General features: G+C 47.7%; 1 protein-coding gene across 2 annotated transcripts in view; it reads left to right on the top strand.

Annotated features, from left to right (window-relative positions):
* Window positions 1-17,719, top strand: part of SCARB2 (scavenger receptor class B member 2) — a 77,770-nt gene that overhangs the window by 57,674 nt on the left and 2,377 nt on the right. Inside the window, exons 10-12 of one of the 2 annotated variants that reach the window (XM_015427125.1) lie at window positions 6,945-6,996; window positions 8,513-8,674; window positions 8,881-8,955. In XM_015427125.1, coding sequence (XP_015282611.1) covers window positions 6,945-6,996; window positions 8,513-8,674; window positions 8,881-8,913 — 247 coding nt within the window. In that variant the 3' untranslated portion in view covers window positions 8,914-8,955. The remainder of the gene's footprint in view (window positions 1-6,944; window positions 6,997-8,512; window positions 8,675-8,880; window positions 8,956-17,719) is intronic. The other variant, XM_015427124.1, reaches the window with a different exon arrangement.

Raw genomic sequence — 17,719 nt, 5'->3', positions numbered from 1 at the left:
GGCTGGGGGGGGGGGGGGGGTTGTTTGTTTTTTTGCCATCTTCTTGGCATGGAGCAAGGGTCACTGGGAGTGTGTGTGTGTGTGTTGGGGGGGGCATTTGTGAATTTCCTGCATTGTGCAGGGGGTTGGACTAGATGACCCCGAAGGTCCCTTCCAACTTTGTAATTCTATGGGGTTGCCTTTGAAAATTGTAATTCTTGCCCTCGGATGCTATTGCTTGTTGTGGCTGCTCTGTTTCTTTACTGTTCAGGGTTTTATTGTGTTTTTGTAAGCTTCCCCAAGTGGTTTGCTGGAGCATGCAGCGAATGAATGAATGAATGAATGAATGAATGAATGAATGAATGAATGAATGAATGAATGAAAAAATACGGAAATATAAGGGAAAATGCAGGGCTACGTATTCTTCCCAGTTCCTTGGTAAGATGTGAGCCTACGAATGGCTTTTGGTATCCTGCCCAGTGACTCCAAAGGTATTAGGATGATTGACAGGAATCACCACAAAATCTCTGGCTGTGGATCTGGATGAACCTCTTCTCTTGCCTTCAGTGCAAGTTACACCCTTCTAAGCACATTGACTTTAATGGGCTTAAAAAGGGTGTACCTCTGCTCTGGGCGACATTACTAACGGCCGTTACCCAGGTTTGGAAATCTGTCTGTTTCCTCCTCCTGGAAGGCCGAAGAGACTGGGACTTTTCAGTTTAGAAAAGAGATGACTAAAGGGTGGGGGGTCATGATAGTAGTTTATAAAATTATGCTTCGGGTGGAGAGAGTTGACCAAGATAACTTTTTCTCCCTCTCCCAAAATACTAGAACATGAGGGCATCCAATGAAGCTGACGGGCAGTAGGGTCGGGGCAGACAAAAGGAAATACTACTTTACACAGAGAGCTATTAAAATGTGGAATTCGCTGCCAGAGGACTTCGGGATGGCCACAGGAATAAACAGCTTTAAAGGAGGATTAGATAGATTCGTGAAAGAGAAGTCTGTCAATGGCTGCTAGCCCAGGTGACTGAGGGGAACCTCTGCATTCAGAGACACCAATCCTCTGAATCTGAGAGCCAGGAGTCAACATCAGGGGAAGGCCTCTGCCTCTATGCCCCGTTGTTGCCCATCCAGGGGAAATGGTTGGCCACTGGGTGAGACTAGATGGACTATTGGTCTGGGGCTTTTCTTATGTTCTTATGATCATCATTTAAGGGCACGCCTGCTCAAATTGCAGGGATCTGCAGCAGGCCTGAACAACTCTGTGTGCTGTGTGCAGCTCATGAATTGTCTGTTCTTGTCTGCCAAGTGCTTTTCTGTCTGTCTCACAAACATGCATGTATCCTGTCTTTTTTAACATTCTGAAGCACGCAGAGAAACCAGGAAGTTCATAGAATCACAGAATCATAGAATGTTCGAGTTGGAAGGTACCTTGCAGGTCATCTAGTCCAACCCCCTGAACTCTGCAGGCACATAGCCGAAAGATAGCCCTACAACATACCCAAAAGATGGTCGTCCAGCCTCCGCTTGAAAATGTCCAGCGAAGGAGCATCCACCACCTCCTGAGGCAGTCCGTTCCACTGCTCAACCACTCTGACAGTTAGGAAGTTTCTCGTGATATTTAGCCGGTATCGACTCCCTTGTCATTTCCACCCATTAGATCTAGTCTTGCAATCCGGAGCAAAAGAGAATAGATCTGCTCCATCTTCTACATGACAGCCCTTTGAATATTTGTAGACTGCCATCATGTCCCCTCTAAGCCTTCTCTTTCCCAGGCTAAACATCCCCAACTCTTTCAGCCTTTCCTCATTTGGATTCTAACCCTCTCCAGAGAGCCAGTTTGGTGTAGTGGTTAAGTGCACGGACTCTAATCTGGGAGAACCGGGTTTGATCCCCCACTCCTCCACTTGCACCTGGCTGGATGACCTTGGGCAAGCAGTAGTTCTGATAAGAGCTGTCCTTGAAAAAGAGCAGTTTCTGTCAAGAGCTCCCTCAGCCCCACCTACCTCACAGGGTGTCTGTTGTGGGGAGGGGAAGGGAAAGGAGTTTGTAAGCCGCTCTGAGACTCCTTTGGGTAGTGAAGGGCGGGGTATAAATCCAATCTCTTCTTCCTCTTCTTCTTCCTCTCACCATCCTGGTTGCCCTCTTCTGGACATGTTCATTAGACCCCAGGGTGCCTCCTCTGTATATAGAGGAGGAGAGAACTATGAACAAAAGCCCCGAACTCTTTGGGACAGCAGGATAAAAAATAAATAGACAGGGGAGCTGATTTCACTTTGGAGTTCATGAGGAAGACCGGGCTTCCCTGCAGCAGCGGAGTGCGGTTGTCAGGTTAAGAGCCTTGGCCCTTGACCACTGACTCCTCATGGGATTGTGAAAGGGAGAGTCAGTGTGAGGTGTTGGTTCAGCTTGGATCCTGGTCCAGATCTCCACTCCCGCCACTCAGCTCTCTGGGTGACCTTTGGCCAGCCAGCTGACCTTCTGAGAGACAGTTTGGTGTAGTGGTTAAGAGTGGCGGACTCTAATCTGGGAGAACCGGGCTTGACTCCCCACTCCTCCACATGCGGCCACCTGGTGTGACCTTGGGTCAGTTACAAGTTCCTTCACAGCAGTCCTCGAAAGAGCTCTCTCAGCCCCATTTACCTCACAGGGTGTTTGTTGTGGGGAGGGGAAGGGAAAGGAGATTGTAAGCAGCGCTCCCTGTAAGCTGTGGAGTCTTGTGAGCAAAAGTTCTGCTTTGCGAGCTGCCGGCATTAAAGTTGTGAGCGAGCGATTCGGCTGCTGCATAGATTACTTTGCTCTGGAGCCGTCCTTCCTGAGCGAAGACAAAAATGTGTGAGCCGGAGGCTAAAAAACTGTGAGCTAGCTCACACTAACTCAGCTTAGAGGGAGCAGTGATCGTAAGCCGCTCTGAGCTTCAGGTAGTGAAGGGCGGGGTATAAATCCAATCTCCTCTTCCTCCCCCTCCTCCTCCTCCTCTTTGCCTAACCCACCTCACAGTGGTGGTGTGAGGATAAAATGTAGAACGGGAGAGCCACAGACGCCTCACTGGATAAAAACATGAGGTAGATAGGATGGAACATTCTCACGTATCCGCAGTAGTTTGTTAATCTTGTTTTGTTCATACAGCAGTTCCTTAAACACTTCTTCTCTCCTTCCTTCCTGTTTCTGTGGGATTTTGGTCAGCTGGGGTTTGCCTGGCACTTTCCATCCTTCCCTCTTTGGCTCTGAGAGCCAGTTTGGTGTAGTGGTTAAATGCGCGGACTCTAATCTGGGAGAACCGGGTTTGATTCCCCACTCCTCCACATGCACCTGGCTGGATGACCTTGGGCAAGCCGTAGTTCTGATAAGAGCTGTTCTTGAAAAAAGAGCAGTTTCTGTCAGAGCTCTCTCAGCCCCGCCTACCTCACAGGGTGTCTGTTGTGGGGGGGGGAGGGAAAGGAGTTTGTAAGCCACTCTGAGACTCCTTTGGGTAGTGAAGTACGGGGTATAAATCCAATCTCCTCCTCTTCTTCTTCTTTTACCTCACAGGGTGTCTGTTGTGGGGAGGGGAAGAGAAAGGAGTTTGTAAGCCACTCTGAGACTCCTTCGGGTAGTGAAGGGCAGGATGTAAATCCAATCTCTTCTTCTCTCCCTCCCAGCCATTTTGGGTATTGTGGACGAAAAACTGTCATGTCTTGCGGGACGGAAGGAAGTAAGAGAGGCAGGGAAATCATGACCTAAAGAAATCCATGCATCACCCTGCTAAAGCCTCTGAGGCCCAGGAAGCCAGGCCCTGGCGCCAGCTGTGCTGTGTCATAGAGTTGCCACGCAGAGGGGACTTACAGTTGACAGGGGGCCTCATCAGCAACATAATAACATCACCAGTGATGTTATGACGTCACATCCTCTGCGGCCAGAAGTGATGTCAGTAAATCGTCAGCAACGCTCCCTCTGAGCTGTTGTGTCTTGTGAGCAAAAATTCTGCTCTGTGAGCCGTTGGCATTAAAGATGTGAGCGAGCGATTTGGCCGCTGCGTAAATCCGTTTGCTCTGGAGCCACATCCTTCCTGAGCGAATACAAAAAGGTGTGAGCCGGAGGCTAAAAAACTGTGAGCTGGCTCACACTAACTCAGCTTAGAGGGAACACTGCTTCTACACTGCATGCCGCTTTCACTTTAGTTGATCATTGGGTTTTATGGTACCTTCTGCATAGAGTTGTGGACATTCAGGGGTGACTTCGCGGTCAGTCCGGTGTTGCCCCGGGGTATTGGAATGTGGTTTTGAGCTGCACCTTTGGTAAAACAATGGAGGGAAAAGCCAATGCGGAATCGCCCTTTGAAAGGCCTGAGGGTTTGGGGGACAGGCGTCTGGTGCTGTATCCGGCTCTGGGGTGGAGGCTTCCGTGTCCAACTCTGAGTCAGAAGTCAGGGCTGTTCTCCAGGGTAAGGAGCTTGAATCTGACTCCTGGGACGACTCCTTCCACGCCAAAAATTGCTCCTGGGTGTGTCTGAATCGCTTCCTCCTGCAGAGGCATTACATGCTCGTCTGCTGCCGCCTCTGTGTCTTCGGCCTCTGCATCTGACGAGGAGGAGCCTGCGTCACGTAAGGATTACTCGGTGCACATGCAAATTAAAAATCAGGCATACCCTGTACACAGATTGTATGTGCGTTGGGTGTAATGCATGCACAGTCGGGCCAGTTTGGTTGTAGCGGTTAGGAGCGTGGACTCTAATCTGGGAGAGCCGGGTTTGATTTCCCCACGCCTCCACATGCAGCTGCTGGTGTGACCTTGGGTCAGTCACAAGCTCTCTCAGAGCTGTTCTCTCAAGGGCAGTCCTCGAAAGAGCTCTCTCAGCCCCACCTACCTCACGGGGTGTCTGTGGTGGTGGGGGGAAGGGAAAGGAGACTGTAAGCTGCTCTGAGACTCAGAGTGAAGGGTGGAGTATAAATCCAGTCTCCTCCTCCTCCTCTTATTCTTCTTCCTCCTCCTCCTCCTCCATTGGCTTATCAGTGCCACTGAGAGAGCAACAGAAAGAAACCCAGGAAGATCCACATGGAGGAGCCCGCCATGGATGGCTTTGTAGGCAACCAGCTGGCTCATGAGGCTAAAAGCTATGAACAGTGTTCTTAAGACCTTTCCTTTTGTTGCCCATTGGTCATAGCTCCCCACCAATGTTCAGCTGGCTGGCGGGGGGGGGGGGGAATGGGGAGGAAACTCCAGGCTATTGGCTGCACGGTCTTACACACTGTGCGCCCGGAAGTGACATCAGCCCAATGCCGGGGACACTCTAGCATTTGGGCAACGCTGTAGGGTTAAACCACGGAGTTTTGCCCAAATGCTAGCGCATTCCTGGCAACGTGCTGACGTCACTTCCAGTCACGCAGGGAGTGTTGTGGGTGTGACGTTGCTGGCGAGCCCCACCCACCAGGTAAGCGCCCCCCCACCAGTTGCCAGGCCTTCCCTGCCAACCCTAGTAGACATGGCTGCCACAAGCTTTTCTTCTCCCCGTGATCTGATAACCCCCTTCTGCTCTGCTGGATTATGCACAGGTGGGCTTTATTTATCTGTTACAATTTAAATCCCAACTTTCCATCCTTCATGAAGTCCAAGGAGGCATACATGGGGTTTTCCCAAGAGACTTCATGTACCAGGGATCTCCACCGGTGTTCCCTCTGAGCTGAGTTTAGTGTGAGCTGGTTCACAGTTTTTTTTAGCCTCCGGCTCACGCATTTTTGCCTTAGCTCAGGGGGGAGGGCTCCAGAGCAAACTGATTTATGCAGCAGCCAAATCGCTTGCTCACAACTTTAATGCCAGAAGAAGAAGAAGAAGAAGAAGAGATTGGATTTATACCCCGCCCTTCACTACCCAAAGGTGTTTCAGAGTGACTTACAAACTCCTTTCCCTTCCCCTTCCCACAACAGACACCCGGTGAGGTAGGTGGGGCTGAGAGAGCTCTGACAGAAACGGCTCTTTTTCAAGAACAGCTGTGCCAGGATTATGGCTTGCCCAAGGTCATCCAGCCAGGTGCAAGTGGAGGAGTGGGGAATCGAACCCGGTTCTCCCAGATTAGAGTCCGCGCATTTAACCACTACACCAAACAAACTGGCTCTCCAGCAGCTCACAAAGTAGAATTTTTGCTCACAAGACTCCACAGCTTAGAGGGAGCATCCAGTGTGGTGTATGTGGGCAAAATGGCGCCTGCCAACACCTTTCCTGGCGCCCACCAAGTGTTTTTAGAAAGGGGATGCAGCCAGCTGGGGCTTTTGCCCAGCAAGACTTCTGATTGGCCATTGGATTTTGGGTTTTAAATTTTTTTTTATATGTCTGTGCGTCTCTGTGTGTGTGTGCACCTGGAAGTCATGGTGACCTCTGGTGACTGACCCCTACTGGGGGCCTGGAGGATATTCAGAGAGGTGGCTGAATAAAGCCTGCCCCCGACTGCTGGTATTTCAAGGAGGTCTCCCACCCAAGTACTTGCCAGAGTCGACCCTGCTTAGCTTCCGAGATCTGACAAGTTCTGGCTTGCCTTGGCGATCCAGGTCAGGGCAATTTTTGATTGGCTGTGCAAATTTTTAAAAAATGTCACTTTGGCAGCCGCTGTCACCAAAGCACAAGGATCTTCACTTTGTGAATGAAGGTAAGCTGCGGCAGCCATTTTGTGGGTGGCTCGCACCGAGCCTGGCAACCATTTTGTGCCAGCCATTTTGTACCTGTGCCCACCATGCTGTGTCAGAATTTCAGAGGTGCCTGTAGGCTCAAACAGGTAGGGGAACCTTGTCCTATACAGTTGCCAATCAGACCCACACCTGATAAGTCACTAGGAATATTTTATATCCGGTGACCTCCAAACATACCCTGGGACCATGGTACTTTTTCACTCTCTGACTTGATCTCCTGATATCTCATTGTGAAGATGCAGTGGCTTGCATGAGATCCCTTCAGAACACCAGTGCCTTAACCACTATCTCATCTTCTTTTAGTCAAACAGGCAATATCAGAACACTGGTTTTCCCGATATTTCATTTAAATGAGGTAAGTAAGAATAATAATATTATTATTATTATGCGGGGGCACATCCAGCCTTCCCTAAAAGCACTGCGCTGGCTGCCTATAGCATACCGGATTCGGTTCAAGGTGCTGGTTCTCACCTTTAAAGCCCTACATGGTCAGGGACCTATCTACCTAAGGGACCGCCTTTCCCCACATGATCCCCAGAGAGCACTACGGTCAGGGTTGCAAAATCGTTTGGCCGTTCCAGGCCCTAGAGAAGCCAGGCTAGTGGTGACGAGGGCCAGGGCCTTCTCTGTGGCAGCCCCATATTGATGGAATGACCTCCCGGAGGACAGCAGGGCCTTGCTGGACTTGTTACAGTTCCACGGGGCCATTTCCGTGGACATTTCCGTGGTCATGTGGCCGGCATGACTAAACACCAAGGCGCACGGAACGCTGTTACCTTCCCACTGAAGTGGTACCTATTTATCTACTTGCAATTTCTTGCTTTCGAACTGCTAGGTTGGCAGGAGCTGGAACTAGAGACGGGAGCTCACTCCGTCATGCGGCACACTCGGGTCTTGAACTGCAGAACTACCGACCTTCCACAGCCTGCAGTTCAGCGTCTTAACCACTTGAGCCACCGCAGTGTAGGGGAGGGGATTTAAGCTCTCCACCCATATCAGTTTCCCAGCTTGAAATGGTCCCGGAGAAGTGGTATCTTCCCCTGTTTAGAAAACGTATGTGTACTGTTGGGCTCCGCATGTACCCAATGGGTGACATGGAATCTTCCTAAATGGGCATTTAGTAGATCCCTGGGGCTATTTCAGGGTGGAAGGCTTAGTGTCTCTTCCCCCCGGTGCACCACGGTCCCAATCGGAATTGGAATCTAACTTTCCGTAGAGAACTCACAGGACGTGTCTGCTTGACAGGACCCAGGGCAGACCTGTAAACCAGGTAACTAAGGGCTTTTCTGCATTCTTATTTTCCTCGATGTAACTTCTTGTTTCTTTGGGAGGGTTTTTCCGTTCCACACGTGTTTAACTTCCTCTAGTGGTCGATTCGGTCTCACACAGGGTTATGTCCGGCATATCTCCCTGCAGATTTAAACAGCAGGTATTTCTGCTGGACATAGACATGTGTGACATTGAATCGACCACTAGAGGGCGCAAGACGCAGAACGGCCCCTCCTCCCCAAGAAAAAGGATGTTACAAGGGAGAAAAATGCAGAAAAGCCCTAAGACACATGCTGAGTAGTCCACTTTCAGTGCACTTTGCAACCGGAATCTGCTGTGTGAAATGGCAAAAACAACTTGCAAATGATTGCTAAAGTGGGTTATTCAGGGGTGTGTGCAAGCGCTGTGTGTCGTTAGGCCCTCATGAGAATCTCTGAATCTTGGAGGGGATGAATCTTTGGTGATGGGGCAAAAAGTCCGCAAAAATGCAAAAGGGGAGCTCCACGTTCAAACAGCGTCAGAAACTTGGCACTGCCCTAAATCATACTTGACCAGAGTGGAAAGGGGAAGGAAGGTGATATCCTTTGTCTTCATCCTTCCAGAGTGTCGTGCTGGATGATGATTCTGCAGGGAAACTGAAGGTCGCTCTGCTCGAATCTTCTTTACTGACCAGCATTCCCTATATCATCATGGCCCTGGGAGTCATTCTTGGGATCGTGTTTGTTGCTTTTGCCTGCAGGCCCTTCTGGCCAAAGAAGGAAGAGGTAAGCAGCCTTCACAAGACAACCTTTCCGTTTGGTTTGGACATCCCATTTGCTTTTCAAAAAATATTCTTTCCCCCCCCCTTTTAAAATTTGCCTTGGGGTTGATCTTGTGTTGTTGTTTTTTATACTGCCGTCCAAGCGTTTTGTGTTGCCGTTTCTTTTATTTGTGTTTGCCTCTTTTTTTTTTTTTGAAACGTTCGTTCTAGGACATAGAAGGTTTAGTAGCCACGTCGTCCTAAGCGCTTCTCAGCGAAGCTCTGGCCGTTGGTTTAAGGCACATGGTAAGATTAGCAAAGCCTGCCTCTTTGCCAGTATTTTCACTCACTGCAAAGAGAAACTGGGGCTTTGCAAACTCTGAAGAGAAGGGCCCTGGAGCAGTGGCAGGGCATATGCTTTGCATGTTGGAGACATCTCTGGTGTACAGGACTGGGGAAACCTTTGCCTGAGACCTTGGGAAGCCACTGCCGGTCAGGGTAGGCAAGAGTGGGCTGGGCAGACATAGGAACATAAGAGAAGCCAATGTTGGATCAGGCCAATGGCCCATTCAGTACCCCACTCTGTCACACAGTGGCCAAAAATACCAGGTGCCATCAGGAGGTCCAGCAGTGGGGCCACGGCACTGGAAGCCCTCCCACTGTTGCCCCCCCCCAAGCACCAAGAATACAGAGCATCCCTTGCCCCAGACTGAGAGTTCCTATCTGTACATTGTGGCTAATAGCCACTGATGGACTTCTGCTCCATGCGCTTCTATAATTCCCTCTTGAAGCCATCCATGCTTGTAGCTGCCGCCACCTCCTGTGGCCAGTGAATTCCATGTGTTAATCACTCTTTGGGTGAAGAAAGACTTTGTTTTATCCATTCTAACCCGACTGCTCAGCAATTTCATGGAGTGCCCACGAGTTCTTGAATTATGTGAGAAAGGGAGAAAAGGACTTCTTTCTCTACCTTACTGTGTCCCATGCATATGGGATAAACCCACGGTGTAAGACAGCCTCTTGCATTTCTAAGGCCGTTTCACGTTCACCAGTTATCAGTTGGTGATGACTTTGGGTGACTGAGCCATTGGAGACAGAACCATCACACTTCATGTCCACTCAGATACAATACTTTTTGGGACAGGGACAGTTTATGTGCTTGTCTGGGAGTCATGTCGAGAACGTCCCTGTGTGAACCAGCCTTGGGATAAACAGTGCCTGGACTCAAACCATCTTGGCTACTGTGCCTCACTTTTCAGTATTAACGATGAAATGAACATCAGAAGAGCCCTGCTGGATCAGACCAGTGGTCCATCTAGTCCAGCATCCTGTCTCACTCAGTGGCCAACCAGTTACTCTGGAGGACCAACAACAGGGCATAGAGGCTGAGGCCTTCCCCTGATGTTGCCTCCTGGTCCTGGCATTCAGAGATTTATTTATTGTCAGATTTGTATCCCGCCCTCCCTGCAGAGCAGGCTCAGGGTGGCTCCCCCTCAGTCATCATGGCTAGTATCCACTGATAAATCTGTCGTCCATGAATCTGTCTAATCCCACTTTTAAAGCTGTGTATGCCTGTGGTCGTCACTACATCCTCTGGCAGGAAATTCCACATTTTAATCACGGTTTAATATGTATTTTTTCTACAAAGAGCTTAGAAGGGCATGCAAGGGTAAGCGTATTTCCTTTTATTTTCTCCCAGAAGCCTTGTGGGGAGGACTAGGCTGTGGAAGAGTGAACGGCAGATGGATGGATGGATGGATGATGGATGGATGGATGGATATGGATGGATGGATGGAAGGATGATGGATGGATGATGGATGGATTGATGGATGATAGATGGACGGATGATGGATGATGGATGGAGGGATGATGGATGGAGGGATGGATGAATGGATAGATGGATGGATGGATGGATGGATGGATGGATGGACGATGGATGGATAGATGGATGGATGATGGGTGGGTGGATGGATGGATGGATGGACGATGGATGGATGGATGGATGATGGATAAATGGATGATGGAAGGATAGATGGATGGATGGACGATGGATGGATTGATAGACGGACGATGGACGATGGATGGATGGATAAACGATGGATGGATGGATGGACGAATGGATGGATAGATGGACGATTGATGGATGGATTGATAGATAGATGACTGATAGACAGATCATGAATAGATGATCGATGGATGGGTGGATAGATTGGCAATTGGATGATTGATAGATAAGATAGTTGATTGATATATGGATAGACAGATCATGGATAGATGATTGATGGATGGGTAGATAGATAGATTGGCAATTGGATGATTGATAGATAAGATAGATGATTGATATATGGATAGACAGATCATGGATAGATGATGGATGGATGGATTGATAGATAGATGATTGATAGATGGATGATAGATAGATGGATAGATGATGGATGGGTTGGATGGATAGATTGACAGACGGACACTCATACACCCCACCTTTTCAAATATCTGCTTGAGGAGATCACAAAAATAAAGCAAGATAATACAAAAAACATTAAAAAATTGACAAACCATTGAAAACCCAGCCAGAAGAAACCCCAGAGCATTAAAACAGTGTAACTGTGATTTTCTGTACCAAGGCTGACTAACATCCAGGCAGTTTCTATCCATGCTGCCATCCTGCGAAGTCAGTACGGCTACAACAATAGGCAGTTGTTCGAGGCCACTTCGTGGCTGATCAGAATTTCACAGTAAGGCTCTTAGAAACTGTCACCCGCCTCTCAGATGATGCCACACCCCGAGGGTTGCCAACCTCAAGGCGGGGCCTGGAGATCTCCCACAATTTCAACTGCTCTCCAGACGACAGAGACCAGGTCCTCTGGAGGGTGGACTCTTTGGCATTATAGCCCACTGAGGTCCCTCCCTTCCCCAAAGCCTGCTGTCCCCCAGACGTCCAGTAATTTCCCAACCCTCAAATGGCAACCCTGCACCCTCCCAGCACCACTCTGACCGTAAAGGAAGCGGTATCACGTGACAAAGCAACACATCCCTGTGAGTGTGAGGAAATTGTGAAGCAGGAAGCTTTCCTTAAGAGTCTGGAAGTGGAGAGGGGGATTCATATGTTAGGTGAGGGTCTATGGCTCAGTGGCAGAGCATCTGCTTGGCACGCAGAAGGTCCCAGGTGCGATCCCCGGCATCTCCAGTTAAAAGGAAGACTTCTGCCTGAGACCCCGGAGAGCCTCTGCCAGTCTGGCTGGACAAATACTGGCTTCGATGGACCAAGGGTCTGTTTCAGTATAAGGTAGCTTCATGTTTTCAGGCCTACCTTAAGAAGAAGAAGAAGAAGAGATTGGATTTATACCCCGCCCTTCACTTGGAGTCTCAGAGCGGCTTACAAACTCCTCTCCCTTCCCCTCCCCATAACAGACACCCTGTGAGGTGGGTGGGGCTGAGAGAACTCTGAGACAAACTGCTCTTTTTCAAGGACAGCTGTGCCAGAGCTTGTGACTGACCCAAGGTCACATCAGCAGGTGCAAGTGGAGGAGTGGGGAATCAAACCTGGTTCTCCCAGATTTGAGTCCGCACACTTAACCACTACACCAAACTGGCTCTCTGGGAGAGGGGAAAAGATATCTCTTGAGTGCTGTAGGAGGCTTTTTCCATCTCTCTTTGCTTGTTTTTTTTTTGTGTGTGTCTTTATATGTGCTGTTCGTTTACTAAGCAGGTTGCTGCAACTGCTGGTGTTTGCCATGTCGTCTGTACTTTGGTCATGTTTTTGCTTGAAATGAGCAGGGGATATTCTCTGGCTGTCCGGCTGCTGGCTGCTCCATTGGGACGCTTGCTGCTTTTTTCATTAACCGCTTCCACTGGAAGCGGTTTTAAGTCCTGTAGCTGAAGGCTGACTCACATACTGCATGGATCCAAATTGTGTAGTCGTGGTGATGGTTTGAGGTTTGCCCGTTTGAGGTGTAGCTTTTTATTTCATGGAGCATTTTCATGGTGTAAAATGCTTTAGAGGGGCTTTTTTTTTAAATTGTTTTTCGTCATTAGAAGAAGCCTGAGGTAGGTTCATCACTATTCCATTTTTACAAGTAGGTTAGTAGGACTGTGATTTGTTGTAGTTCTCATCCTTAACTGGGGGCTGAGTTAGATCTGAAGAAATTGGGAATGGTTTTGTTTCAGATTTCTGGAACGGATGACAAATCTTATCTAAAATAAACTCCCTCCATGCAGAAAGCTAGCTCATCAAGGAAAAGGCCTTTCCATGAGGTGCTGACTTTCTGTGGACAGGGCAAGGATCCCTTCATCTGCTGTTGGAATCAGTGCGGTCTGAGCAAGTTTGTACCATGACATTTATCTGCACAAGTAGATGAGCCTTGTGGAAAACACGTACTTTTCCCGGGAGTGTAACATAACAGAAATACCCTGCACAAAGGATTGTCTCCAGAAAAGTCCCTTGAAGTAACCAATTCTGATACTTACTTTTCCACACTCATGTGCTGATTGGGGTCAGCTCAGAAAGCAATCACATGCGTGCTAACCAGGGCTTTTTTTGTAGAAAAAGCGCATCAGGAACTCATTAGCATAATAGGACACACCCAACAACAGAAACTCATTAGCATATCCAGCCACACCCATGAGAGCATAGCTCATTAGCATATTAGGCTGCACCCCCATGTTACCAGAAGTATAGTCATCCAGCCACACCCACCTTTTGCTTCTTAATCTGTTTACCTTGTTTGTTGTCAAAACCTAGGGCTTTTTTTGCAGCAGGAACTCCTTTGCATGTTAGGCCACACCCCTAATGTAGCCAATCCTAATGAGTTTCTGCTATTGGGTGTGGCCTATTATGCTAATGAGTTCCTGCTGGGCGTGGTCAACTTGGGGGCCAGCCGGAACTCCGTTCCTGTGCGTTCCTGCCCAAAAATAGTCCTGGTGCTAACCATTATGTGCAATTCTGCAGGACAGGCTCAACCCACTTTAATAGTCACATCCCTTTAGCAGGCAACTCTGGGAACTGTAGTTCTGTGAGGGGGTAGGTGAGCGTAGGAATTTCTCTCAGAATTCCTCATACCCTCACAGCTTGAGAGTCCCACAATTCTTTGGGGGAAGCCAGGACTATTACATCAGAATAAAGCTGATACACCTTTGCCATCACTCAGGCATGGTCTCTGTGTGAAGCAGAATGAGGTAGTAATGTGAGCGGAGTTCTGAGGTGGTGGAATAGTCTGTTCCGCTTTAGACTGCAAGTGTAGAAAGTACATTTTTTCCCAAAGTTCCTGTACCTTCATAATTCCCTGAGAGTATTTATTTAATTTATATATTTAAAATAAGCTGCCTTTCTTCCTCACGGAGCTCACAGTGGCTTAGATAAAATCCATAAATAAAATCCATAAAAACCAAAATTTAAGATCACAATTTGGGACTGCTAGTAACTTAAACCAAAATCACAATACACTGTGATAAGAGAACACGCAAGCAATGATTTACCCCAGAGAAGATTAAACAAGTAACAAAAAGTAACATCTACGGGAATGACAAAATGTGGCTAAAGGTAAATAGCAAAAACAAAATTAACAAAGATATTGGCACAAGTAAGAAAATATATGCATGAACAGGAAAATATTTGTAGTGGTGGGAACAGGAATCCAGATGCAATCCTGTTTTGACTGTCTTCACCAGCCAAAGCTTGGCTCTTAATATACTGAAGGGGAAATCCTAAGAAGTAAGAAAGAAGTTCTACCAGTCAAACTGTTTATGTGTGTGGAACAAAGTTCTGAGTCCAGTGACACCTTTTAAGACCAACGAAGTTTAATTCTGGGTATAAGCTTTGGTGTGCATGCACACTATAAGAACATAAGAACATAAGAGATGCCAATGTTGGATCAGGCCAAAGGCCCATCCAGTCCAACACTCTGTATCACACAGTGGCCAGAAATATCAGTGCCCTCAGGAGGTCCACCAGTGGGGCCAGGACATTAGAAGCCCTCCCACTGTTGACCCCCCCACAAGCACCAAGATAAATTCTATCTGAAGAAGTGTGCATGGACACGAAAGCTTATGCCCGGAATTAAACTTTGTTGGTCTTAAAGGTGCCGGTATCTGAAGAAGTGTGCGTTCAGACAAAAGTTTATGCCCAGATTTAGATTTTGTTGGTCTTAAAGGTGTCACTGGACTCAAACTTGGCTCTGTTACTTCTGACTAATATGGCTACCCACCTGAACCTACGTTTATGTGTGTGTAAAGCATCATCAGGTTGCACATGACTTCTGGCGACCCCAGCAAGGGGCTTTCAAGGCAAGGGAGGGCCAGAGGTGGTTTGCCACTGCCTTCCTCTGCAGAGCCTTCCTTGGTGGTCGCCCAACCAAGTACTGATGCTGCTCAGCTTCTGAGATCTGACAAGATTGGACTATACCATGCCGCCTTCTCTCCATCAAACTGTTTCCAAAGACTTGATCACAGGCAGGAGCACAAATTTAGCAGAACATAACACTGACGGTGCTGGCAAAAAAATCAGCTACCGTATTTTTCGGACCATAAGACGCACCTGACCTTAAGACGCACCTAGTTTTTAAAGGAGGAAAACAGGGAAAAAAATATTCTGAACCTTCGGTCCATAAGACGCACTCACTTTTCCTCCCACTTTTTTTGGAAGAAAAAGTGCATCTTATGGTCAGAAAAATACGGTATATGGCAAAATCGGGACGCTCAGTGCGTGTAACTGACAGATGAAGAGAACGCCAAGACCACTTAATCAGTAACTCTAAGAATGGTCTGTATAGCATTAAGATCCCATTTTAATGCTAACCAAGTCTCTAAGTCTTTCGTAAGGCCATCTCTATGTATCCAGTAACATAATCAGTGAGAGAAAGACTTCATAGCCAAACAAGCAGCTGCTTGTTAGCATTAAAATTGGGTTTGGTTAGCATTAAAATTGGATTTTAATGACATACAGATAGTTCTCAGAGTTACTGAATAAGTGGTCTCAGCGTTCTCTTCATTTGTCGGCAAAAAAATCAGCGGCAGCGGAGGAAGGCTGCCAAAATGGGATTATGTCCAGATTCCTGTTCCCGCTACTGCAGATATTTCCGCTGATGTGCTAATATTTGTTTATTTTCAGAGACTTTTAACATGTGAGAGCATCAGGATTATGGTCCTTCTACATGTACGCACACAAACACACAAACACATTGAGGAATTTCAGACAGGCGATGTATTCCGAAAGAGGAACAGTTCCCAAACGGTTTCTGGTTTGTCATTTCAGACAGAACCGTTTGACAACCGGTTCCCTTCCGGAATATATTTTTCATTTCATACACAATCGCTTCTGTCCCGTTTAGGAAACGGGGCTGAAGCGTTTTACCTGTCAACCGCTTCCAAGTACTCCTCAGTTTCCTCTCCCGGTTCCGATGCGCTTTTTCCCGCCGTTTTTCGCCCGCGTGGGCGATCTCTGGCTTTTTTTTTAACGTTTGCTTTATAGCGCTATAACGCTATAACGAAATAGCATTATATCAATCCCATTGGAACGCATTGAGTGTTTTTATACTGCTATAGCGCTATAGTGCTCTAAAGCCAACGTTAAAAAAAAAGCCGGAGATCGCCCGCACGGGCGAAAAACGGCACGGGAAAAGCAGGAAAAAGCGGTGTAGTCTGAAATGGCAAACCGCTTCAGATCCAGCTCTTTACCGGAAGGGGAAAGCCATGTGTGAAATGGCAGCCCTATACCGGTTCACTTCAAAACAGATAATTACTGGCTTGAAACCAGGTGAAACTGGGTAATGTGAAATTCCTCATTGTCTGAACTGGCGTCAGGCTTATTCTACCCCTTTCAGTACTGACTCCTTCTGCTGTGTGTATAGACGAAGTCTCACTGTCAAGGTTTATGGCCTTCAAGATAAAAGATACCCTGACTTGGACAGCCCAGACTAGCCCGATCTTGTCAAATCTCAGAAGCTAAGCAGGGTCGGCCTTGGAGATAGATCCAGGTGGTCAGCCGTGTTGGTATGAACCAGCAGAACGAAGTTAGAGTCCGGTGGGGCACCTTTAAGACCAACAAAGCTTTATTCAAGGTGTGAGCTTCCGTGCGCATGCACACTTTTTCAAATACATTGGAATGGTAGGTAAGGTTCAAACTTAGAGACAGGGGCTGAACAGCAAATGAAACATGTAACCAGTGTTCCCTCTAAGCTGAGTTAGTGTGAGCTAGCTCACAGTTTTTTAGCCTCCGGCTCACACATTTCTGTCTTAGCTCAGGAAGGGATGGCTTCAGAGCAAACTGATTTATGCAGCAGCCAAATCACTCGCTCACAACTTTAATGCCAGTTGCTCACAAAGTAGAATTTTTGTTCACAAGACTTCACGGGCTTATTTTATTTATTTATTTAAATTTATAACCCGCCCTCCCCGCGAACGGGCTCAGGGCGGCATACAGATGGGGCCAATGCCCAATACATAAAACATTGAAACTGCATTTTAAAAACATTCAATATAACATAGGTGCTCTCCACAATAACTAACAAGGGAACAGATGACGTCATCAGGAGGGAGCATTGCATGTAACATGATGAATACGAGCAAAGGCAAAACTAAATAGCAAGCTAAGGTTTTAAGGACAACAGGTGGAAAGGAATAAATATGTCAAAATAGCAGATAAATGTGTAAAAGTGACCCTGGTTAGCATTTGGGTGGGAGACCACCAAGGAATTCCAGGGTCGCTATCAGTGTTCCCTCTAAGCTGTGGAGTCTTGTGAGCAAAAATTCTACGTTGTGAGCAACTGGCATTGAAGTTGTGAGTGAGCGATTTGCCCACTGCATGAATTAGTTTGCTCTGGAGCCATCCTTCCTGAGCTAACACAAAAGTGTGTGAGCTGGAGGCTAGAAAACTGTGAGTTGGATCACACTAACTCAACTTAGAGGTAACACTGGTTGCTATGTAGAGGCAGGCCATGGCAAACCACCTCTGAACGCCTCTTGCCTTGGAAACCTACAAGTCAGCTGCAACTGGACGGTATTTTCCACCACCACCAGATGAAAGATGGGATCTAGTGTAGTCTCTTCTCCCACCCCTACTTCACTGCCCTCCGTC

This window comes from Gekko japonicus, unplaced genomic scaffold, assembly GCF_001447785.1.
Source record: "Gekko japonicus isolate JY-2015 unplaced genomic scaffold, Gekko_japonicus_V1.1 scaffold565, whole genome shotgun sequence".
In the NCBI taxonomy this organism is placed as follows: Eukaryota; Metazoa; Chordata; class Lepidosauria; order Squamata; family Gekkonidae; genus Gekko; species Gekko japonicus.
The sequence above is the reverse complement of the archived record's forward strand: the minus strand, read 5'-3'. Positions and strand labels throughout refer to the sequence as shown.